General features: G+C 47.9%; 1 protein-coding gene across 1 annotated transcript in view; it reads left to right on the top strand.

Annotated features, from left to right (window-relative positions):
• The window catches only part of LOC135378473 (neuropilin and tolloid-like protein 1), a 758,425-nt gene that overhangs the window by 682,361 nt on the left and 51,026 nt on the right, over nucleotides 1–25,038 (top strand). The window contains exon 4 of the mRNA XM_064611530.1: nucleotides 7,733–7,756. Coding sequence (XP_064467600.1) covers nucleotides 7,733–7,756 — 24 coding nt within the window. The remainder of the gene's footprint in view (nucleotides 1–7,732; nucleotides 7,757–25,038) is intronic.

The raw sequence follows: 25,038 nt of genomic DNA, 5'->3' as shown, positions 1-25,038 counted from the left end.
AAAAGTCGGCCCGTGCAGTGCTCTAATCGCAGGTGCTTCTGTGAACAGTGCGAATGCTGCAAGTGCAGCGCTCGGCTTCTTGACACAGGTCGGCTTTTTTCCAACAAGGCTGTTGTCCACTTTTTGCCAGTTTCACAGATCACTGCGACTGAACTGCAAGACACTCTACGAACGTTAATTATTGAGCTGGGGAAAGCCGGTCTCAAAGTAATTGCTGTCATTACAGACGACAGTGCAATAAACCGGAAGATCGTGATGCTTTTTCGAAATCCCCCAACGACGGCAATTAACTATCCACACTTTTGCTTTTGGAAAAGTCGTTGAATGTATCTATTCCCGATACGGTCTACATAAAAGTAGTGGTCTATCAGTAATTAGTGCAGCCGTTAACTAACTTTCATAATTAATGTCAATAATTAGTGAAAATAGGTTGACCGCGTGATTGCAGAGTTGTAGAGCACAACCCTGAGGAGCCTAGTCCGCTAGAATCCAAACCGCAGCGCTTTTATGTGTTCTAGTAAAAAAATATGCGAAAATGCACAATTTTCGAGCGCTGCGCGAGTTTTACAGCCGTTTCTCCTCTCCCCCTCTCGGCGTCACCCTTTCTCAGCTTACATAAGGCTATTCCGCAAAACGTGGAGCACCCCGCCTTGCCCAAGGAGTGAATGTGTGGGGGAATAGTGATGCCGTTTCTCAGTCTACACTCTGAAAAATATAACTCCTTTTTGGGTGTAATTTGACGATACTCTGACTCCCTTTTTGGTGATCACACCCTCTGGCAAAATTACACCCCTCGGAAAGGGTGTCCTCTGAACACCTCTTTTGGTGCAATCCAACGGTACCCTAACTGACTCCCTTTTTGACGTATGTCTACACCCTCAGGCAAGGCAACGCCCTTCAGTACGGGTGTTATGGCGAGGGCAACAGAAACACAACAGGCAAAATAACAGGCATATTATTTATTTGCATTACCTAGAATACAACATACAATAGAATACAATATACAATACAATAGATATATACAATTCACAATAGAATACAATTGCAATTTGCACTGCAATAAGAATTGCATTGTCACCGCACAATACAAAATATAAAAGTGTCGACCAACATAGCGATGAAGATGAAGGTATAACGGTGAGGCCAAGAGAAGTCGTGCCTGCTAATGAAGAAAATGAACTGTAAAATACATTTATCAAATTAAGGGCGAACCACAAATTACATGATAGTTACGCAGATGGATGAGGCTAGAGAAGAATTAAGACTACATAAACACAGCCCTCGGCAACACGCAAGCAGCTCAAGATAGAAAGTAAGGCAATCGGTAAAGAGTCAGCGAAGTGTCGGTAACGAGACTCGAACCCATACCTCCCTTATTTCTGGTCAAGTGTACTACCAATTACACCATGCCGACATCGCCAACATACCAACTCGCCAGGGCCTTGTTCAGAAGACACGCACAGCCATTGACTTAGCACATCTGACCGGAAATCAGAGGGCTGTGGCCTTGTGGTTTCGTTTCCTTCTACCTCTTGAGTCATTGACTCTTGCCAGCTACTTTACTTTCTACGACAAATTGCACCAACTGCGTTTTTTACGTATACCTCTTGACTTTGCCTAACGGTCACTTGTGACCCTTACAACGCGACGCGCACTGTTCTCTGGTCTAATCTGTGCATTCCACTTCAGGTTCAAACATAATCTGAAAATACCCGCTTCAAAGGCACCTCAATCGACAAGACAATATACGCCGACAACACTTACCAAGCAGCACGAGGCAGCGAGCCGCTCGGACAAGTTACTCGATCCGATGGGCACGGCGCAGCCGTTGCTTGCCTCCGTTCGAGACCCGGCACCGTAATCCTTGCAGTGTCATGCTAAACTCAGATGGTCAAATGACCTGTAGTTCAACAAACGACCTGCCCAAAGAACACGAAAACTACCACAACTATCTCCAACCGCCATAGCTGGAGAACACAGAGTAAACAGCACACTGTTGCCAAACCTGTCGTAGCGATGCATTAGAACCTTGATGGCAACTACACCTTTTTCACACCAAGGCTGTGTTCGAATACCTCGCGCCCGCGAAGCCGCCTGACTAGGCAGCTTACTAGGCAGCTGAGTATACCCCTTTGCTTGTCACTATTGGAACAGGCTTGCCTAGCCGAGGCGCCTGTGGCGCCATCTCGTTGCTCACGCAAGAAATGCGTACGGCGCAAGCGCAGAAGGTACTAGCGTTTGGCGCGTTGTTGTCAGTTGGCCTTCTTGCGCTCTTGCTTGTGAACTTCCAGCAATGGATCCCGCGGCTATAGGAGTTGAAAAGAGTTATTTACTTGTGTATGTATTTGTGTAGAAGAGGAAGGCAGAGTAACAGTTACCACTGTGGAGGGAGAAGGGGATGCAGTAAGGCTGCGAAATGAACTTTCCGCACGTTTGTCCTGCCCACTAACATCTGACAGTGATCACGACTACCACCAAGTTGTATAGATAACTTCATTTTCCCTCTCAGACTACATAAATTTGTTTGACATCATATTGAGGAACCGTTCCATGATTTCGGTCTGCTTTTGCATTTCCTCAGTGAGTGCAGCCTCCATGTCGCAGGCGGATCGTCGCCGTTTTGGTCGCCTTTCGTGCTCTTCCTGGGCATCAGATGGCTCGTCTGTTCTAAGGCTCCCTGTGTCCGGGGTAGGGCTGCTGGAGACGGACGCAGTGCTAGCGCCTTTTGCTCCTCCCGAGGCCACGAGGCATGGGGGACGGATTATGGCCCTATCACTCATTATACTGTCTAACAATAAGTAATGGGGCCATGTCAGTTCCCCGTCCTCGCTGCCTGCTCTGCTCCCGTTGGGGGTTCTTTGAACTTCTGGAAAGCATAGCAATTCAGTTTTAGTGAATAATGAAGTTTAACAGTGTTGTTGGGAATGGCAGGGAGAGAAGGCCTACCTTGTACGTCTGCAAAAGATTCTGCCACTTTTTGCTGCACTGCTCAGGTGTGGCGCCTGTCATGCCTAAAGCTACTTTATAATAAGCCTAATCACAGAAAAGGTCAGAAGATCACTGCTCTGCAGACACACGGTGATTACAGTACTCACTCCCATGCTGTCCTGGCCGCGTTCCGCTTCCCGGTGAACAAAAGTCGCAGTTCATGGCGCTTTTGAATGAAGGTTCGCGTGTTTTCGTCTGTGACTGCAAAGGAAATAAGTTGGAGGCGGTGGCCCACTATCAGTTCACTGAAGAAGGCGGCAATAGCCTTCGACATAGCGCGCATGCATACAGCTGTAACAGCAAATTGTCATGGATACACACCCAGCTAAACAAAACGACAAAAAAGAAAAAAAGAAAATCGGCGATTCATTGCAAAGAAAAAGCGTGCGTGCGTGCGCAAAACTTAACACGTGTTGCACGTAAACACAGCCACATGGGACTCTAATGCGTTAAGTTTATAAGACAACGTGCATAAACTGTCACCTTCACAACTATACATGTGTTTCAACTCTCTACGCAGTTTTAAAAAATATACCACTATTTGCAACTTACATTTAAAGCCTGCAGAAACAGCGAGCACGCTGGTACTGTCAACACTCGTCTCCATCCTGGCTGTCAGATGGTCAGGCGTATAACTAGACTGCATCCTCGCGCACTAGGCGGTAGCCGGCTGAATAGCGGACTTTGCGAGATTTGGAACGAGACTTAACATGGCGGCACTTCCGGTTAGACCGCTAGGCAGTCGACTAACCGGGGTATGGGTGGTTTGCAACTTCCTGTCAAAATGACGTAAGGGAAGTTGCAATGTCACGTGGATTTACGCTTCCGGTCCGAAGTTCTGCTGGAGTCTTATAGAGTAAGTGCGATTTTCAACCTAAAAATAAGCTAATGTTCCGGGCGTAAATGCACTAATTCTGCGGAAAAGGGACATATAATGTATCGCATACCCTTGGATCCTGCGCCTTTGGAAAAATGTTGTCAACGTAAACGAAAATTGAACTAAGGGGTGTAGGCACTTGTCACCAAATGCCGTGCTGTGTACTTATCACGTTGAATTGTGCGTGGCTGTGATAAGATTATCAACTCATAATGTGAAAAGAATATTACTAAAGCCACAGCTTCTTCCCAGACTAAAAGAAAACGATTACATGCGTACTATCGTCAGAGTGCCGAAGATTGCAGCGTAAAATACTGCCTGCACATTTTGTTGTGCCATATCTGAAATGCTGTCTGTTATCTTTGTTATTTGAAGCGTCAAATTGACCGCATTGTAACAGAACATTTCCCGCAGCAAAAGATTGCGATTTTGAAGCGCACGCCGAACGAAACCGAAACATGCACGATGTGTCACGAAATATTATCTTTGTCGCAAGAAAAGTACGTGCGAAGTATTTGTTACAGTACCTTACTTCTTTGAGGTGCAGGCATTCCCAGGAAAACTCATCTTGGTTGTCTTTTAAGCCAGATGGTATAAGTTTTGCTTTGCTCCAATTGAGCGCAATTTCGGACCGGAAGTTCGAAGACCCAGCACGCGTAGCGCCACTTCTCAACTTGAAAACCACCCATTGGAACGCAGCTCAATTCTCAGAATTACGCCCCGCAGAGTGGGACATATACATATTACACCCATTTCACACCAAAAACACGGTGTATTGTTCTCCTTCTGGGTGTAAGAAGGGAGTAGAGCAATTGATACACTCCAAATACACCCCAATTACACCTAAAAAGGAGTTATATTTTTTAGAGTGTACGCTGGTCGCCAAAATGGCGCCTTTTATTTTGTTCCCTTCATTATCTTGTTTGACCAGCTCAAGAGCCCCCCTAAGACACAGCTCGCGATTTCACTTGATAATGTCACGTAAAAAGGTAACAGTAAGGGTTGGGAGATAAAAATAAAATCACCAATTCAGCTGCTCGATAAGTGTGGTACGTTCTTCCAGGTTGTAACAGAACACAAATAACGGTATCGACTGGGGCATTACGAAGCTTGGGCTGCCCCATGCTTTGAGGAAGAGCCTGACGTGCCTGAAAGGGTGCTAGTGAGAGGGGATAGGAAAAAGCGGCCGCAAAGCTCGCGCATCGCGCGAAAATTGTGCCTTTTCGGTATTTTTTACTAGGGCGTAGAAAAGCGCTGCGGTTTCGGTTCTGGCGGACTCGACTCCTCAGGGTTGTGCTCTACAATTTTGAAGTTGCGTGGTCAACCTATTTTCATTAATTATGAATATTGATTATGAAAGTTAATTAACGGCTGCACTAATTACTGATACACAACTACTTTTCAGTAGGCGCCATCGGAGATAAATATATTCGATGACTTTTCCAAAAGAAAAATAAATCGCGAATTTAAGAAAATTCTGATCAGTATTACGTGACGAACCTGTATGTCGTGTATCCTGTCCACTACCTGAAGTGAATTCTGAACAATTGGCTAAACGAAAAAAAAAATCCATGCTCATGCATTTTTACCCTCACGCACATACGGAGAACCAGAAGTCAATACAGCTTGCTTTAAGACTTTGTGTGATTTGCACTCTCAGGAGCAAAATCAGCTTATAAAGTTTGTCCCGATCTTGTCATTAAGGGCTTTGAACCCCTGAAACATGAAGAGACAAAATGACTTGTCAAATTCACTTTGAAGGTGTTTTGCAACTCGACAGCACAGGCACTCATCACCTGTAAAGATTATATGGCCCTGCAACATGCTATGCAAACTTCAGAGTCTATCAACAGTGTTTGTACTTGGTGGTCCATCGTTAACGTCAAGTCACCAAGAAAGGGTAGACGACTCAATGACAAACTGACAAACTACACCGGCCTCGGTGGCTCAGTCGGTAGCGTGTTCGCCTTCTGATCCCGAGATCGCGGGTTCGAACCCGGCCGAGGACGCCAGCAACTTGGTGGCAGGGTACAAGTTGCTTAGACACAAGTTGCGCTGAACAACTTTTGCAAAAAAAAAAAGAAAACGCCAAAATTGTTGAGGCCAGAGAACTCAAGAACATAAAAAGCAAAACCGTAAAACAGGTCTGTGAAACCGTGAAAGGTCCTTTCGGGGCATCCCGAAATACCATATAACCCGATTTCAGACTACTGAAGTCATGCTTTGGTGACTGACCTACTCTCCCACACATACCCAATAACATCTGCAGCCCAGTCCTACTTTCCGCTGTGATCACTATATCGTCCGCGTGTATTAGGCCTGGTATGAGCTGCTTGTGTTATAGCCCATCCTTCTTCACAGACAAGTCAAATCTTATTCTTGCCTTCCCGACAAGTTCGTCTCGGTTTCTGTGCCAACATCCTCATGTCACATTGCAAATGCACGTATAGTAAATTTCACAGGGTTAACGTTTTCCTTGAGCGGAGTTTGGTTACCACTATCTTATTTTTTGTAGATTTTCATGGTGCGCTACCCGAAGCTTCTTCTTAATCCCGGAATGTGCAACGAGACATTGCGCACAATCGCATGCCACGGAGAAGTGGGGTACACTCGTCGAACACATGTCTTTCGCTTCCTGCCTTCGCAAAAAACAAAACAAAAAAAAAACAGTATATTTAATGATCTTTGACGCACTCATTTAGTTTCACACACGTGGTCTCAGCGAGACATCGTTACTTGAAAGCGCTCCCGTGAACTGTGGTTCGTTACCGAATACCGTACACATGCGTCGATATTCATCCTATCTCGCTGGCAAATCACAAGTCATAAACACGAGAAGAATCGCATACTATTCCTTCGAATTAAATTTCCTTCCCTCCCCTCCCCTACTACGCGCTCCGGCAGAGCAACCCCCCCCCCCCCCCTTACAAAACGATGGTCTGGATCCCCCACCCTGGTCCTATCACAACAGCCATTTCGAGTAACTACACCGTCGCCGTGTCACCAGCGCCTCCGTCGACCCATCCGAGTAGGATGACTTCGCGTGGAGCTGCTCTAGCCTTCTCTCTTGTAGGAGGTTTTGACCAATGTCAACCCGACGGACGACACAAATGATAGTACTAGACTTCATGAAGGACAGTGACATACTAGGGGTCCTTTGACGCCATGGGGAAATACCCACACAACACAGTAAAACGGTGACCAACTGAAGGTGACCAACGCCGCCGTACGGGACACTTTTATATGTTGCGCTTGTTTAGTGTATCTGCTCTGTTTTTTTTCTCTCTCTTTGTTGTGCAGCAGCTTGCCGCCTTTTGCGACAGGCAGACCGCCTTTTTCACAGCACACACGGCTACGCGGCATACAGAGCATACACGGCTCTGCTTTTTCATAAACGTCACGCCACGCAGCGCCACGGGGGACTTTCCCGAAACACACGGAACATTCGCATACTTTGCATACGCACTTAAAATTGAGCTGCATCAACATGTGCACTTCACATTGCTTCTCGAGCTCTGAGACAATTACGCGTCGCACGGGGACAGCAGAAATGTGCCTGAAGATCAGTGGGAAACGCGGCATTCCTCTTTCATTTTTTTTTTCGTCTGTCGCACTACCATAAACCCTCGAAACGGCAGTCGTCGATCGGGATTTCGGAGTAATTGCAGCTTTAACGATCCTACGTCTAGAGGGCGTGTTTTAACTTCCGGACAGTGAGAAACGGGAATGAACGCACGGGGTCGTCTGGCAACCTTTTTCGCACAGGGTTGCGCGGCGATGCAAGAAGTAATCCGCCAAATCAATGTGCTCCCGAGAATAAGACGTGATTTGCATTTTAATAGCTTTCCTTCTCTTGTTCTTTTTCAGAAACTCACGAGCCACCGCCAGAAGGTATGTACATCTTCTACATCTTCCTCTGTTTCCATTCCTATTTCCGCGCCCCATTTTATTGCCCTGACGTGTAAGGCTGCCGTCTTTCGTACCTTATTTGTTTTGTGTGTTTCGTGGAGGGTGAGAACGGAGCAGTCTCTCTCTCTGTTCTTTTTTTTTTTTTTCTATTGTTACGACGGATTTTCATAAAAACATGATGTGCCTCATTCATTACCTGATGTTACGTTACGGTACAAATGCCGAAAGTTCGAACGTGAGGACATCACCCGATCAGCGTCCTCTTCCTTTTACTTTTTCTTTTTTTTACTAGTGCCATTCCCATAAGCCGGATACCATGCACTGTGTACTTCGCTTCTTGATAACAATCGAGATTTTGGGCAATGAATGTTTTTGAATTCGAGTTCCGTCGCTAACTCTCGACAACGACTACTGCCTATATCGTTGCCCTCACGGCAATGCGTGGCGTGGGCAGTAATGGTAATACTTTGTGTTCTAATACTATTCCCGTAATACTTTTGAGTATTTGTGTTATGTGTTGTAATACTCATTTTTGAATGTATTTGTGTCTGTACCCAAATTGAAGTGTTACATATATTACAATACTCTAAAAGATGTAATACGTGTCCAGAAGTTTTGCCTACCCACCGCCTCAAGTCTCTGGGTTAATTTGTCCGTACATAGGCGTGTATCGCCTACACTGTGATTCTTTAAGATCTTGGCGCAATCATTTCCACAAAAAATGAAGTTACACCGGTAAGGCGGGGACACGCTGGACTCGGCCGTCTCGTAAGTGCGCGCTGCACACGAGGAAGGAGATTGCGATGCGGCCGCCGGGCGAAACTTTAGTGCAACAGGCCCATACGTGTATGTATTTGTTGCGGTTTGTTACGGTGGTTAATGCGCAAGAAGTGCGGGTTCAAAAGCATCCGCTGAGATGCACTTTATGGAACTGCCTTATTGACGACTTAGTTCGTTATTTTCCTCGGATGAATGGCGGCTCAAGGGTTGTGTTTGTCAATTCTCCTGGAAGCCTCGGCTCCTTCGCTTTCGATCCTGGTATTCGAAACCTTGGTTCAGACTCACGGACACGTCGATGAACGAGTCGTTCAGGCTAACGAAACGAGCAACTTTATCCGTACTCCTCGTGAATCTTCTTCTTTGTGGCTATTGTGCACGTTACGAGCGCTCACGTGTTGTGATGTTACCGCCCTGACCGTAAAGCAGATGGTGGTGGTGGTGCTGGTGAAAGGGCTCGCCGTTGCCGGCCTCACAGAGGTGGGCAACGTCACGACTGACGTTCTGGCAAATGGCCGTTCTTGGCAGGCTGCCAGCGAGGCTGCATTTTCACCCACCAATAGGACTGTTTTATTTGTTCGGGTAGCTCGCATTGCTCGTTCATCATCATCTTCTTCTTCCCGTCCCATTATATATCTCGCTATTCGCGTGAAAAGAATGAACCAAAAAGTATGTCACTGCATGTATAATCCTCGAGCAATACACAAAAATTGTAAAACATATTCCTGCCCCGACGATCGTGTCGGGTGAGAATGGTATTACGTATGACACAAGAAGTAGTGTCTGCTGTGTTCTAGGGCACATGAGAGTTACAGGCCAGAAAGGGAAGGCGCAGAAGGAAACAGTAGTATCAGAAGAGGATACAAGAGGAGGCTGCCCTTTTTCCTCAGCGTAGACACTTATTTGATCACCTCTATGAATTTTTTTGCCCTTCAACCATGGAAGTACTGCGCGCAGCCTTACTGTCAGGCTTGATCAACAGCAGACTTAAAATAAGTTTGCAGTGTAAGAAAACGTTCTTCTAGTGAGCTTGAACAGAACGTTAGTGACGTTTTCGTTTTTTTTTTTTTTTTTTTGTCAATTCCGTGTTAGCGCCGCGAAGCTAGAGAATGTTATGGAACTATGCAAGAGAATATACCTCAGGGAATATACAGAATGCTTTGCTGTTCACATTCATTGCGACATCAACACTACATCCGCAATGTACTAAAAAGGAGAATAGTTCGCAAACTACAATGGGCATCCGACTCGCCTTTGTTGTTTATCACAACACCCGTAGCTATCAAGACGGTGTGAAATACGGGAGCAAGTCGTCACAACCGGTGCGGACAGCGTTTTTTGGCAGACGGAACAACTTTACAAAATCTTTCTCGTCCAGTTGAAAGGTATCCTGACGCCATCTTTCTTTAGCAGCTTCAACGTGAGCGAGTCGTTAGGAATAACGAAACGAGGAACCTTATCGACGCTTTGCTGTGGTCACAAACTGTGCTCCTCGTTTAGCTTCCTCGTTGAGGGTATTGTGTTGGTTAGAAGCCCTTACGTGTTGTGATGTCATCGCCCTGAACGAACTACAGCTCCTAACGGACGCCAGGAGATACATAGCCATTTTTTCGTTCTCGTAGATAAGAAAGGTTCAGAGAAAGGTTCCTGCACTATGAAGAACTCTCGAAGAACAGTTATATTTTCTGTGGGCACGGCTGAAACAGAATAGGTCGACGTGTCAAACAAGTTCATACCGATAACGGCAGTGAGTTCATCAACAACGGACTCGTTTCTTTCTTCTGGGAAAAATGATCCTTTACGAGAAAACAGTTCCTTGCTCACCAGTTCAGAACGGAGTTGCGGAACGGACGATTCGTACGCCAGTTGAGACCGCCAGGACGCTTGTGTGCGAAGCGGAGCTAGCTTCCTTTTGGAGTTTTGGGTGGAGATCTTCAATACAGCTACGTACGTCAGAAATCGTTGCGCCAAAAGATTGCGTGTGGAGAAGGTGCCGGAGGAAGTGTATGCATATCGTTAACAGTCTGTCAAGCATTTACGAATTCTGGGGTGCTTCGCATAGGTGTGGGTTCCAGACAAGCAGAGAAGCATATTGGACAAGCGAAGTTATCTTTGCCTGCTACTACCAAGACATGACAGCATGTCGTCTGCACGACCTTGCGAGGAGAGTAATTGTCGTAAGTGGAGACGTGAAATTGGTCGAGAAGGATCTGATGATGATGGTGATAGGAGAAAGAAATGGAGAAGGATGTACTCGCTGCCAGCTTGAGTACAAGATTCAATATATAAGTGATGCCTTCTCCTCATTTTCTCACTGCAGTGTCATTCACGAAAAAGTTTCATCAAGAAAACAAGTAAGCGTGACGTCCGTATGTGTGATGCCAGTGATGAAAACCACAATGCAAACTGAATTGCGCTCCAAGTGCTGAACCTTGAGAAATGTGCCTATGCAGATGTAAGAAAAAAACGAGGAATGAGTTGTGTTGAAGAACAAAATTAGCGAGAATATGTAACATAAGGCCACTCTATCAGCACTTCGTTGAAGCATGGGTCTTGGGCCGGGAGCCGATGATACTTCAAGGAGAGCCTGCCGAAGAAGAGTCTGTGCTCGAAATATTGACGATTCCAGACCGGAGGATTCAGCTTCAATACACGTTCAGGGGATCGCTGGATTTTTCACTTTGTGTGTGTGTGTGTTTTACTCGGGCAAATTGTAGAAAACCTCACGTCGCGTATCGATAGCTTGACTAAACTGAGAAATCGAGTGATGGCATTGTACCCTCTGTCAGTATATTGAGACAAGATTCGTTCACGTGGCCGATGGCTCCCACACGATGCTTCCACTGACGCTTTCAGGATTTTTTTACGTGATTTTGAGATCGACAAGCCATACAGAAGCACACTGTCATGGCCCACGTAGGAGATATGTGTAGATGGCACATGGTACTTCAATGTGTTGATGGACTTCAGCTTATAGTCTACTTGCAGCTAGAGAAGCCCACGCAATGAACACTTCAATACGAACTACAACAAGAATATGGTCCATTCTCTCTGCACATACAGAGTGGTCCACCAACCATGATAAAAACGTTAAAAACCTAGGGCCCCGGAGAGACATACGGTCTATGGATTTTTTCTGCCAATAGCTTTTGTCACATATTGGTAATATTTTTATTTCATTTCAATTGACGAAAAGTTAATTTCTTGAATTGAACTCCGAAATTTCCCAAGGCAACCTGACGTTTTCTTTGTGGAAATGGGTCGCCCGTGGTCATTTTACTCAGTATAGCACATAATCCCACTCGTAATGCAATGGCAATTGACGAAATAAATTCGCCGAAAATTCGTGGAAATGAGCCCTTGGCTCCACCTGTTTTTTGACGGCTCGTACCTTGAGCGTAAAGCCGCGAAGAAAGGAGGTTACATTGACACGCCACACGAGGGGGGAAAGGGTTAGAAGCCTTGAACACGGAACAAACACGCGCGGTGAGTGCGGGAATCAGAGCTATCTTATCAAAAATGAGGTCACCCGACGGCTCGTAACCCTTTCCCCGCTCGTGTGGCGTGTCGGTGTAACCTCCTTTCTTCGCAGCTTTGCGCTCAAACTACGAGTGGTCAAAAAAGAGGCGGAGCAAAGGGCTTGTAAGAGGCACCATCGTCAGCGCCAGCACCGCCTGGCGCGCGGAGAATAAACGGTGTGGCGCAAGCCACTGATCAGTCTGCTTTGGCTGTCACGGTCAACCGTTGTCTATCTCTCGTTGCTTACCCGTTAGCCACATTCTGGTGACCCGGGCGTTCCATTTACACCATGTCTATGGGCGACAACCCGACTCCCTCTGACCGACCTTCTGCTGCAGCCGTCTCGGTCATTGCGATCAAGTTACTGCTGATCTCGGACAGGAACCCTGCCACCTGGTTCATCCAAGCCGAGGCTCAATTCCATCGTTCCGGCATTATGTCCTAGCAGACCAAATTCTACCACGTCATATCGGCACTATCTCCATCTGCTGCTGAAGAAGTACATGACGTTATCGCTAACCCTGCCTCCGAGCTACCTTCTGACATGCTGAAGTCCGCTCTACTCAAGCGTACGACCCGTTGCGACCGCTCTGGGCTTCAACAACTTCTCTCAGCCGATGAACTTGGAGACCGGCGCTCTACCCAGCTGTTACGCCGCATGGAGCTTCTTCTTGGTGACACTTCTGCGTCTTCTAGCGAAAGTTTCCTCAAGGAACTCTTTCTACAACGACTACGCCAACATGTACAAATGATTTTGTCCACTGCTTCAAACCTCTCCACGGAAGAGCTAGCTGGTCTTGCCGATGCCGTAATGGAGGTGCCGGCACCTACATCGTTGACTTTGGACGCCGTTCATACCACTCTGGATGTCACTCCAGATCGCGTACCCCGTCAAAACCCTCCCTCCATCCCAGCCATCGATGCTCTGACGCTGCGCATCTACCAGCTCACAGAAGTTGCTGCGACGCTCGCTACCCGAAGTCGTTCTCCAAGCCCACGTTATTCCCGCCTACGCTCAAGCTCCCGTCGCTCCACTCGGCAACTACGTTCCCGCAGCGTGCAGTCTGATGGAGTCTGTTGGTACCACCGTCGCTTCGGAGCCGACGCTCCGCACTGCCTTCAGCCATGCTCGTGGATGGGAAACCCTCCGGCCAGCCACTGGTGGCGGCAGGTGGGCCGCGCCGTTACGACAGTCGCCTCTTCTATATAGTTGACCGCGCATCCGGGAGAAGATTCCTGGTGGATGCCGGCGCTGAGGTCAGCGTTGTTCCTCGACCCACAGGCACTGTCATCGCTACCGTCAACCTTGTTTTTCTTTGAAGGGTGCCAACGCCATACCGGTGTACGGCCAGCAATCCCTGACCTTGAACTTGGGACTGCGCCGAGGTTTTCGTTGGCTATTCCACGTTGCTGATGTCACTGATGCCATCATGGGTGCTGATTTTCTTAAGCACTACCGTCTTCTCGTCGACGTGTCTCGGCGCCGCCTTCTGGACGGTAGCGCCCACCTTCATGTCAACGGGATCCGCACCACGGTAGCCCCCTGCAGAGTACTAACGTACTGCGCACCTGCTGGTAACTACGCCCCACTCCCGGAAGAATTTTTCGTGATCACTCAGCCGCCTGATTGGATCCGCCCTGTTAAGCACAACGTTGTCCATCATGTCATCACGCGCGGACCACCCATCCACTTCCATCCAGGTCGCCTCGCACCAGAGAAATACAGCGTTGCCAAGGCCGAATTTGAGCACATGCTCGAGCTCGGCATCATACGGCCCTCCTCCAGCAACTGGGCCTCTCCACTGCACATGGTTCCAAAGAAGACTGTGGACTAGCGCCCTTGTGGCACTCTACCGCGCCTTGAACCGCGTGACGGTGTCGGATCGCTACCCCGTGCTCAACATCCTCGATTTCGCCGCCAACATCGAAGGTGCCACGCTTTTTTCGAAGATTGACTTGGTGCGCGCCTACCACCAGATCCCCATGACTGAAGAGGACATTGCGAAAACTGCCATAACAACCTCACTTGGCCGTTTTGAATTTCTGCACATACCTTTCGGCTTACGTAATTCTGCGCAGACGTTCCAGCGATTTATCGACTCAGTTGTGCGGGGACTCCCTTTCGTCTACGCCTATATCGACGATATTCTCATCGCGAGCCCCGACCATGCAACGCACGCTGAACACCTGCGGGCCCTCTTCACAAGGCTGCAGGACCATAGTATTGTCATTAACTTGGCGAAAAGCGAATTCGGCGTAGAGGACCTCGATTTTCTCGGCCATCACCTCAATCAGCATGGCATCCTTCCCCTGCCATTCAAGGTCGCCGCGATTCGCGATTTTCCGCAACCGTCATCACCGATCCAGCTCCGAAAATTCCTTAGTTTGGGGAACTTCTATCGCCGCTTCATACCGTCTTGTGCGCAGACACTCCGTCCTCTTGAAGCTTTGCTGTCCGGTCGCAGGCACGATCCCTCCAGCCTATCATGGTATTCGGAAGCCCTTGCCGCCTTTAATAAGATCCGTGACGACCTTGCTTCCGCTACACTCCTGTTCCACCCCCGTCACGATGACCCTACAAGCATCATGGAGAACGCCTCGACTCTGGGCGATCGGTGCTGTTCTGCAGCAGCGTGTCTTTTCGGTTTGACACCCTGTCGCTTCTTCTCGCGCAAGCTCAAGCCGGCCGAGACACGCTATAGCACGTTTGGCCGTGAGCCCCTCGCCATCTTCTTCACGGTGAAGCACTCTCGGCATTTTCTGGAGGGCCGCCCATTTACCATCTATACAGACCACAAGCCTTTCACGTACGCCATCTCGTCGGCCGGCACTACATATACACCACAAGAAATCCGACAGCTCTCCTTCATCTCTGAATTCTCTACCGATATCCGGCATGTTAGTGGTGTAAATAACCATGCGGCCGACGCGCTGAGCCGCGTCTCTGCTGTCACCGCGCCGTCGGAGCAGCGCCACCAAACTCGACGTCCTTGCGACAGCTCAGGGTGCTGACGACGAACTCGCCTGCCTTCGTGCAAGTCCCACCTCGACCAGCCTCCGGCTTGAAGACGTTGCACTCCCTGGCGCTTCTACCCCAGTCACCTGCGACACGTCGCACTCTCCATCCAGACCTTTTGTCCCTTTCGTGCTGCGCCGTGCTATCTTCAGTCACTTCCATGGCCTATGTCACCCTGGCATCCGCGCGACCCAACGGCTAATTGGTACAAGATATGTCTGGCCTGGCATGAACTCTGACATCCGCCTCTGGGCACGCGCATGTATGCAGTGCTAGCGCGGCAAGGTTCAGCGCCACACCCGCCACAACGCAAAGCTGCGCTCCGTGCCTTCCCCCACATCCCATGGCCAGAGGTTATCCCGCTTGCCCTCCCAGGCTTGCGCGCGGCCGCCAAGCACGAGCTCGGATGTTCCGTGGGCGAGCTCGTCTATGGGACAACACGGCGCCTTCCTGGAGAGCTACTGTGCCCACCTCCTGTCGACCCTCCGAGTGGCGCCTCAGACTATGTCATTCGGCTTCGCCACGTCATGGGTTCGCTAAGGCCATAGCCCTCCCGCCCACCACGCTCCGCCAGCAGCTGCCAACACCCTGATCTGACCACCTGCACGCACGGCGTCATCCGCTGTGACGCCGTGCGGAAACCACTCCAGCCCCCCTACACCGGCCCATTCCGAGTTCTCCAGCGCGCAGACCGGCACTTCACTCTCGACATCAACGGTCGCACCGACACCGTCTCGATGTAGCGTTTGAAACCGGCCTTCTTCGCCACCTCATTGCCCGCTTCTACCTCCCACGAGCATTCGCTAGCCCGACCTGCCCAACTGGCTGTGTGCAACCCTTCACCTGGTCTGCCCCCTCATCCGGCTGTTCCTTCCTCCTGGGCGCCCCTGAGACGCGTCTCCTGGGCCCCTACCATCGCTGTGCATAATTCTCTGCCGCCGGCAGTTCGCCAAACGGGGTCACGCTAAACGGGGCTATACGGGGTCACGGCTGTCACGATCAACGGTTGTCTGTCTCTCGTTGCTTATCCGTTAGCCACAGGCTCATTTCCACGGATTTTCGGATTGCATTACGAGTGGGATTATGTGCTATACCGAGTAAAATGACCACGGTGAACCCATTTCCGCAAAGAAACGTGAGGTTGCCTTGGGAAATTTCGGAGTTCAATTGAAGAAATTAACTTTCCGTCAATTGAAATGAACCACAAAGCAAAAAGCAAGCAAAAGTTATTGGCAGAAAAAAATTCATTGACCGTAGGTCTCTCCGGGGCCTACGTTTTTTACTATGAATTTCTATCATTGCTGGTGGACCACCCTGTATGTAGTGTGAGGATGTGGTGGGAAATTCACCATCATTCACCGAGAGGAATGACTAAAGTGTCTGGTTGGTGTACATTTAGACCTGGGCGCAGCATTCTGCTTAGACAGTTACTTTACACAAGAGCGCGGAGGCCATGCGTCTGTTGTACGGGGTTCGACCACGGTGGATAATTTTCACGGTGTCGAACGGACGCTGATAAACTACGTAGGGCGAGCTGCAGTTCATACTGCCTACAAAATAGGAGGCTATGGTCGGTGTAGGTCTCAAATGAGGAACAGAGGCCGTACTTTTTTAAAGGCAAGTGCAAATGCCACACTACGCCTCATGCAGCAGGAGACTACAAAGTAAGAGCGCGGCATTCGCATCATCAGTGCAAAAGGCTTGTTTACTATTCATTTACGCGCCCAGTTCAAGGAAAGGGTGCACAAAACAAGGAAAGCAACGATGTCATTGGCCGATGGTCAGTGTCAGGTACGAAGGGCAAAACTGCCTTCTAAGAAACACTTTTTAATGTGATAGCATTATTGGGCTAGCTCCTCAGAAGTCCTTGTAGTCTGCACCGAAGCCTCAGCTCCGACAATAGACGGCGCCACGCGAACCGTGGGCGCAGAAACATTCTTCGCAGGGTATTCATCGATACTCCTCCCCGTTTCCTATATACAGCTCACGTGCGGAGGTTCGATTGAGAAACCGCTGACGCCTAGGAGGCTAGGAGTACCAAGTAAAGCATAGCACGGGTAGTGCTTGCTAGGTGCGGTTACCAGGAGGCAGTTGCAGGCATTGCAATGCTACACTGTGCAACGGGAACTGTTAAGGCGGGAAAGCGACGTCTTCCCTCGTCGTGTCGAGGGCCTGCCGACATGAACAAACAGTCGTTCTCAGACTCCCCAAGGTGATATGGCCGTTGTTTTCGCGTTGCAGTAAATCCAGTTGGATCTGCCATCCTTCATGTGAATGCTTCCGTTCATTAAAATCAATGACTCTGGAAATACGTATTTCAGCACTCATAAGCTAAACCGTAGTACTTAACAAAGAAGAAACAAACAAACAAGTTATCCTCTAATTCTCGCAAACGGATCACATTCCTTCACGCAAAGCCCCACAGCGCGTTATCCTCTCAAACATTACATCATTGCTGATTGCACTTGTGTTCGTATAGTTTACCCATATCTGCGAACTATTTCGCGCAATTTAAAATTATCTATGCGTTTTCTTCGCACTGCAGCGATTGCGCTGCGCGATTGCGCTTCCAACACACGACATTACCTATACTCTGTCATATGGCCGTCTTATACGGGGGAGCCACACGATTAAGGTGGACTCACTTCTTCAAGAGATCTACGGGAATGTTTCAGTCACAGACCACGCACCAGCCACGCTGAATATTGACGACGGTAGCATCTTCCTTGCGTTTGAGTAGTTCAAGCAAAGGACAGATTGGACGAGGCAGCAGCCAAGAACAGGGCATTACCCCAGCTAGCTTGCATGCTGCTTCAGGTGGAGTGTACTTGCGGTGCAGCTACTGGCGTGCTCGTTTATGATTTTTCTAGGAATGACACCGTTCTTTTTAAAGGTTGGAACGAACCATTAATTTTTAGCGCGGTAAAGTGTGTTAGGTTCTACATAAATGGCAGGGCCTATAATGATATCTGCAGCGCGATAGAAACACTTCTTGTAGGGACGCGCAGGGCTGCGATGTATGTGCCAGAATTATCTCATCCCCGAGAGTTAAATAGGAAAACAGCAAATAAAAACACTCAGTGGAACTCGTTGCAGTTTGTGAGTTTGAGAACGGTAGCAGATGGCACATCGAGTTTTCCATTCGCTCAAAACTCGCAAGTCGGTCGTCGTTGATGGCGACGTATAGCACTGCGCAACGTATAGTCACCGAGGTCTCCGAATCAGTGAAAACGGCACTGTGCACAACGCCTTATGCCCTGCAGCCTGTCATGATCTATGTGGTCAGATATTCGGGTCCCCAGCTCCATGTGACTTTTTGAATATCTGGCGGGCTAAAATATCAATAGTGTGCTTTTTGAAACGTTCTGAAATTGAAAGCTTTTTTTTTTTCGTGTGAATCAGAAGAAAACGAAGACAGCACGAGAGTATGAGACTCACACAGGTTTATTCAAAGCGGACATGACTCGGTAGCTCAGTCGCTAACGTGCTGGCTTGCCGAGCAGAAGATACCAGGTTCGATCCCGGCTGAGGGCGGTAGCAATGTGTGAGAGGTGAACATTTCTTCCAGCAACGTGGGTCGGAGATTTCCGGCGCACGTAAGAAGTACACCAGGAGGTCCAAATTATCCGCAGTCGTGCAACATGTCGCCACGCTGCGCAGACAAACCTTACATGTAACATCACGGTACCATTATTATTTCCAGACAAGAAGGCCCGTCAGGTGGAAAAAGAGGAATATAAAAACAGGAAAACAGCTAAACAAGCCTTGCTATAGCCTTACTAGCACTCAACGAATTCAGTCACAGTTGGAATGACATGAAACACATGCTTCGGGTGCCTGCTTTACTTCACTGTTAAGAGAAAATCCCAAAATATCGTCAACGTAGAATATTATGTATCAGTAATGTTAACTAAGCCGAAAATGCAAAGCATCCTGTGGAACTTCCTGTGGTAATTCTTGCGTGACCCTATATGGCGGGGGCGTAATATGCTTCAAGGCGATTTCGAGGCGGCCTCGGGAAAGGATCATAGAAGAGTCCCCAAAATGGTGTGGCCCGACTCGCGTTTGGGAAACACGGAAAAGGCGGATTCAGTGAGACATTGCTCATTGCTGCACGAAAAGTTAGCGTCGGAGAAGACGAAATGCTAAAGTGCGCTGCCACAACCTTGACTTTTAGCTTTGGGTATGTAGGTCAATTGAGTGACATTCATAGCACAGATACTTTAAAAACGCAGACGAAGACAATAGCAAAGAACTATGTACACGTCCCCCGGTAACTATTGGGATATAATTTCATAAATTGGGAAATAGTTGCTCAAATTCATTTCTTAATAAAATGTCACATATTGTACATGAAGTGAGCGACACCTCGTGTCGACACAACCACCGTGATCGTTGTCCTAGTTAATTTTGGACTAGCGTATACCATTTGATTGTGAAAAAAAAAAAAAAACTTCGGCACAATTATGGCATCTGTTCCTTCGGTGTGCTGGTGTACGGTTGCAGCCCTCAGACAAAGGATATGAGGCAATATTGTGCGAGGAAGTAACGAAATACGGCAAACTTGACGTTTCTTTTTTTCTTTTTTTACATATTTTCTTTTTTTGTCGTTCCGGCCATATAATCGCTTTCTACGTCACGCTTAAATGCGAGGGAGAACAGGATGTGCCGCCTTTTCGTGTAAAACGTTGTGCCTGTGCCAGCCCCAGATCTGTAAAAGAGGACGAACACAGTACTGTACTACATTGAAGCTTGAACGATCATTTACATATTTCGATTAAGAACGATCCCAGGAAAATGCATTAGAATTGACTTACCTTGTACCTGGGTGGCTAACAATGGCCAGCAGGATCTGAGGCTGTGTGTTGTGACAGAGCCTTACAGACGGCGAATAACCTGTGTAGGAAAACTGATGTGATAGCCTTTTTAGATACATGGGGAACGCAGTCTGATCCTGGGCACCAACCAAAGAGGGATCGCATGGATGACAGGTTGAGACATTAGGAAGCTTTAGCGAGTCATTTTTGCCCGAACAAAAAGATCGATTCTGGCGATTCGAAAAGCGAATGGGAAGCGAACTACAGAGACTTAGCAAATCGGAAGAATCGTTCATCTCCAAATGTATTCCAGATGGATTTGAGTAACAACTGGGTCATGCGCATCTTTTCTTGTAGTAAATGTGGCACATCGCAGTGTACTTTCAGGCTTTCCCTTTGCGGAAGGCTGCAGATGAGACTAACTACGTCGGTCACCGTGTTCTCAACGCGCTGTCAAGCAGGTGGTGCCACAATTGGGAGATTTCACGTTGATGAATCACGATGATCTTAGAGGCAGTTTTGCTTTGAAAATGGTTACTCGTCCGTGTCCCAAGCAGCACGCCAATATTGGACCCATATGGGCTGCCAAGATTGCCAATATTGGACCCATATGGGCTGCCAAGATTGCCAATATTGGACCCATATGGGCTGCCAGTATTGGACCAATATGGGGTGTGCAACCAGGCTCCATTTTGGACCAATATGGGCTGCCCATATTGGCAAGCCCATTTTGCGCCAATATTGCCAATATTTCTGTGGTAACACCAACGGGGAGTCCGTGTAATAATAAAGCATTATCCGGTTTAATATCCACCACTGATATTACTTCTATCTTCTTTTTGCTTTTTCATTTCTGTAGATCTCACTGATCCACGTTGGATAAAGTAAATAACACTGCATAGCCGCAAAAACGGAGAACGGGTGCTACGCCCGTCTTGCTGAAGGACACAGGCAGTTCCACGGAACCGCCAATGCCAAAGAATCCCCAGAAGCCTTCTTTAGGATCCCAATATTCTATGAACGAAAAGTTTCCAACCCGCTCCAAGAGTATAAAGGATCGAAACACTTTCGTGACGGTGACGGATATACGCCAGATCAACTCACACTGCTTGCAGCAACTTAAAAGCACCTAACTTTACACAAGAGCCATCCCTTCCTATCAAGCACTGTGTGTGTTTTTACTTGACCTTCCGCAATTCCGTTGTCATTAAGGGGACCAGCGACATTTTAACGCGTATGAAATGTCCAATCCCGCTGTCGCGCATGGGCATTAGTTGAAGGACACGTGATTTCGCTCAAACGACCCGCTCGCTGTCAGTCGGTTTGACCGATTGGCATTGGCATCGCGAAGCAAGATGGCGGCTTCTCCCACAACGTGGAAAGTTGAGTTGTCGAGTTCTAGTGAACGTTACAATGGGATTGCCACGTATGTTGACTTTTTTGGGCAATGTGTATCATCTGCGGGAAGTTGGGGAAGCTGGGGAATCTGAATTGGGCATTTCACACGCTTCAACATCCAATCTTGCCGCGCTGCTTGAGCATTTGTGTAACACGGGTACGTACAGCTTGGGACAAAAGTTTACGGAACAGTGCACTGGTGTATTTCATCATCAGAGCCGCCCCCTACTAGATATCAGAAAGAGATCGAATAAGAAACAGGTGTCAGACTATTCTATTCATCCCGCAGTATTTTAGTCCGCTCCTGTTTATTGCTAGGGTGTCGCGACAATGGAGAAATGCGACAACCCAGTGTCCCATAAACTTTTGTCCCAAGCTGTGCCACTTTCTGTATTTTCAGTCAATATGGGGTGTACACGCCATGTTTTCCCAATATTGGCTCAAACTGTGCAATATGGGGCCCATATTGCCCAGTTTCAGCCAATATGGGGGAACACTTGGCGAAACGGGCCCCATATTGGAACCGTATCGCCAATGACCAGCCTATATGGGCCCAATATTGTGTGCTGCTTGGGGTGCGAGCCTCTCTCGATAGTTATAGACCAAACAGGGAAAGTCATGGGGACGGCCACTTTCCATAGCTTTAATGCGCCTTGCATATGCACACAAAACTCTCTCACACGGACTACATGTTCTGACGCCACAACTGGCCGCTGATCTGTGTGAAACGGTCTAATGAATACGTGGTTACATCCAACAACTTACTGTAGAGTATAACGCTCGTACATCGTCGGTACCAGTAAACATCTCGCAGACCCACGGCAGCTCCGCTACTGTAAACAACAGCCGCTATCTTGCTTCGCGATGTCAATTGGTCGTGATCGTCGAATAAAACTAAACGACTCAGCGCGAGTGGGTCGTTCGTACGAAACTACGATCCCCACGAATCGTTCACCGCTTCGTAATGCGCACGCGCGACACTCGAATCGGTCGTTTGGTTCATGTTAAAACGACTTACTGAAGCTCCGTATTGACTGAGGCCCGGTTTCACCAAAGCCGATTGACTTTAAACTAAGATCAAGCGTCCCTTAAACTTTGCCGTCAATTCTTTTTCAATAACGTTAGTTAGTGACGCAAGGTGAATTCCGTTTACGCTAGCTTACCTCAGAGAAAGAGAATCTGGTCGTAATTTTAAGTTAAGTGTCGCTTGATCGCGCATCAATTCTTAACCAGCTTTGGTGAAACTGACCCTATGTAGACCTCTTTTTGAGCTTGTTGGCACATGCTTCCATAGAGCTAGCGCTAAGGCGCTCTGTGTTGAGTATGTACCTCTCGTTTCGTGTTCGTGCTTTTAGAGCTGATATCCCTATGGATGAGACACTGAGGCAGTCGACAAACAATCAGACATTGAGCTGTCGTCTGTGTCGTCCCTGTTTGATTGCTGCCCAACTTCGTCTACATCATTATTTAGAGATAGATTTCCACGAAAGCGATAACGCGTTGAATGAATAAAAGATTATCTGAGAAAATTCCTGACGGACGATGAATGAATAGAGAGCGTGAAGCCGTTTGAAATTTGACGACAGGCTGCTCTATAACCACGAAACGGTTTTTTGAAATGAGCAGTGAAGGCACACGTCATAAATACATAGTCTTCTTTCCTTTCTTTTCTCTCTTTTAAGGAATAGCAAGTCGACCATATGGTGGCTAATCATTTCCCCTCGTATCGCAATAAGCATATCCCTCATCCTCGTTTTTGGCTGCGGCGTATTGCACAACAGGCAATGTGTGTTCTGGCCCAGGAACGGCGACCCTGACTGATCCGTAGTACTAGCGCAAGGTCATTGTTGTGCATCCTCTCTAGAAACCACTCCCCTATCATCGAAAGCCCATGTGTGAATAAGTGGCGCTGTCGTCAGTCCGTGAAGTGGAGGATCCCCCGCAAGTATCGCGGCGTGGTGTCCGTAACGCACGAGTTTTCACTCAGAGATTAGACCGTGCGGCTGACCCCCTTCCTAATGCTATGCCAGTATGACCTGGTTACCTTACGCCTGTTGATCCTGCCGAGCCTCAAACGTCGTGCTGCACCGCTCGTGGCTCATTTGTTAATGCGTGTCTGTAAATGGCATTGTTTCGTGACAAGACGGTGCGCAGCGAGAATATTGATTTTTTACTCCCTATTAGCGCCGCGAAGCAACTGTGGTTATAAGCCATGTAGAGACGTGGATAGATGGGCAGACGACAGCAGGAAGGAATGAGGAACAGGGAGACAGTATGCGTCCTGTGCAGGCTTCAGGGAAAACACTCCCGACATCTGCCTGTTAGATCTGTCCATACAGACCCAGAGAGAACGTCAGGAAACAGAGCCGGTTGGTAGGGTTTTAATCCACCACCTCTCAGTGTTCAGTGCGACCATGGAATAAGCGCAAACGGGCGAATGCTTTTATCTACACGGCCACGCAGTTAGGCCATGGTGGCTCTTGATAGACTACTTCATGAATAAGGCTGGGCTTCAAGCTATGCTCAGTGTCACTTCCTTGTTATTTGAACGCATAATATGCTTCTATCTACAGGGTGGTCCACCAAGCATGATAGAAATGCATAGTAAAAAAACGTAGCCCCGGAGAGACATGCGGTCAAGGGATTTTATTCTGCCAGTAACTTTTGCCACATATTGGTCATATTTTTATTTCACTTGAATTGACGGAAAGTTAATTTCTTGAATTTAACTCCGAAATTTCCACAGGCAGCCTAACGTTTTCTTTGTCGAAATAGGTTCCCCGTGTTCATTTTACGCATTATAACACATTATCCCACTTGTAATACAATGCCGATTGCCGAAATAAATTCGACGAAAATCCGTGTCAATGCCGTCGGGTGACCTCGTTTTTGATAAGATATCTCTGATTCCCGCCCTCCGCCGCGTGTGTTTGTTCCGTGGGTAAGGCTTGAAACTCTTTCCCCCCTCCTGTGACCTGTCAATGTAACCTCCTTTCTTCGCAGCTTTCAGCACAAACTACGAGCCGTCAAAAAAGAGGCGGAGCCAAGGGCTCATTTCCACGGATTTTCGGCGAATTTATTTCGGCAATTGCCATTGTATTATGAGTGGAATTATGTGCTATACTGAGTAACATGACCACGGGGAACCCATTTGCGCAAAGAAAACGTCAGGTTGCCTTGAAAATTTCAAAGTCTTTCCGTCAATTTAAATGAAATAAAAATGTTACCAATATGTGGCAAAACTTCTTGACAGAAAAAAAAAATCCCTTGACCGCATGTCTCTCCGGGGCCTTCGTTTTACTATGAATTCCTATCATGGTGGGTGGACCACCCTGTATAGTGCTGTGGTATAGTGTCCGCCTCAATGGAAATAGTTGAGTGGTCATCGTTGTAGTCCCGGATTCAGATGGTTAACCGTACTTGTGAACATTACACCTGGCCCATCTAGGTCCCCTGAAAGCAGTACGCGAAATCGTCCCAAACGTAGTTGTTCGCGGGAATATCTTTTCGTGTACAGTGTCCATACCTCATCCAATGGCTATTCTCGGCAAAACAGTCATTCTCCGTTATCACAATTGCGCACATACATGACTTCGATCGAGAGCGCGAGAGACAGTTTCCTATTCGGCGAAGTCCTCAATTCGTCAAAGTTATTCTGCAAACTCCACAGTCCTCACAACTTAAAGGACCAACGAGGTGACATTTGATCTGACTCGAAATCTCGTCTAGTTTGTGAA

Source organism: Ornithodoros turicata, chromosome 1 (genome assembly GCF_037126465.1).
Source record: "Ornithodoros turicata isolate Travis chromosome 1, ASM3712646v1, whole genome shotgun sequence".
Classification (NCBI taxonomy): domain Eukaryota; kingdom Metazoa; phylum Arthropoda; class Arachnida; order Ixodida; family Argasidae; genus Ornithodoros; species Ornithodoros turicata.
Note: the sequence above shows the minus strand (reverse complement) of the source record. Positions and strands in the feature narration are given on the sequence as shown.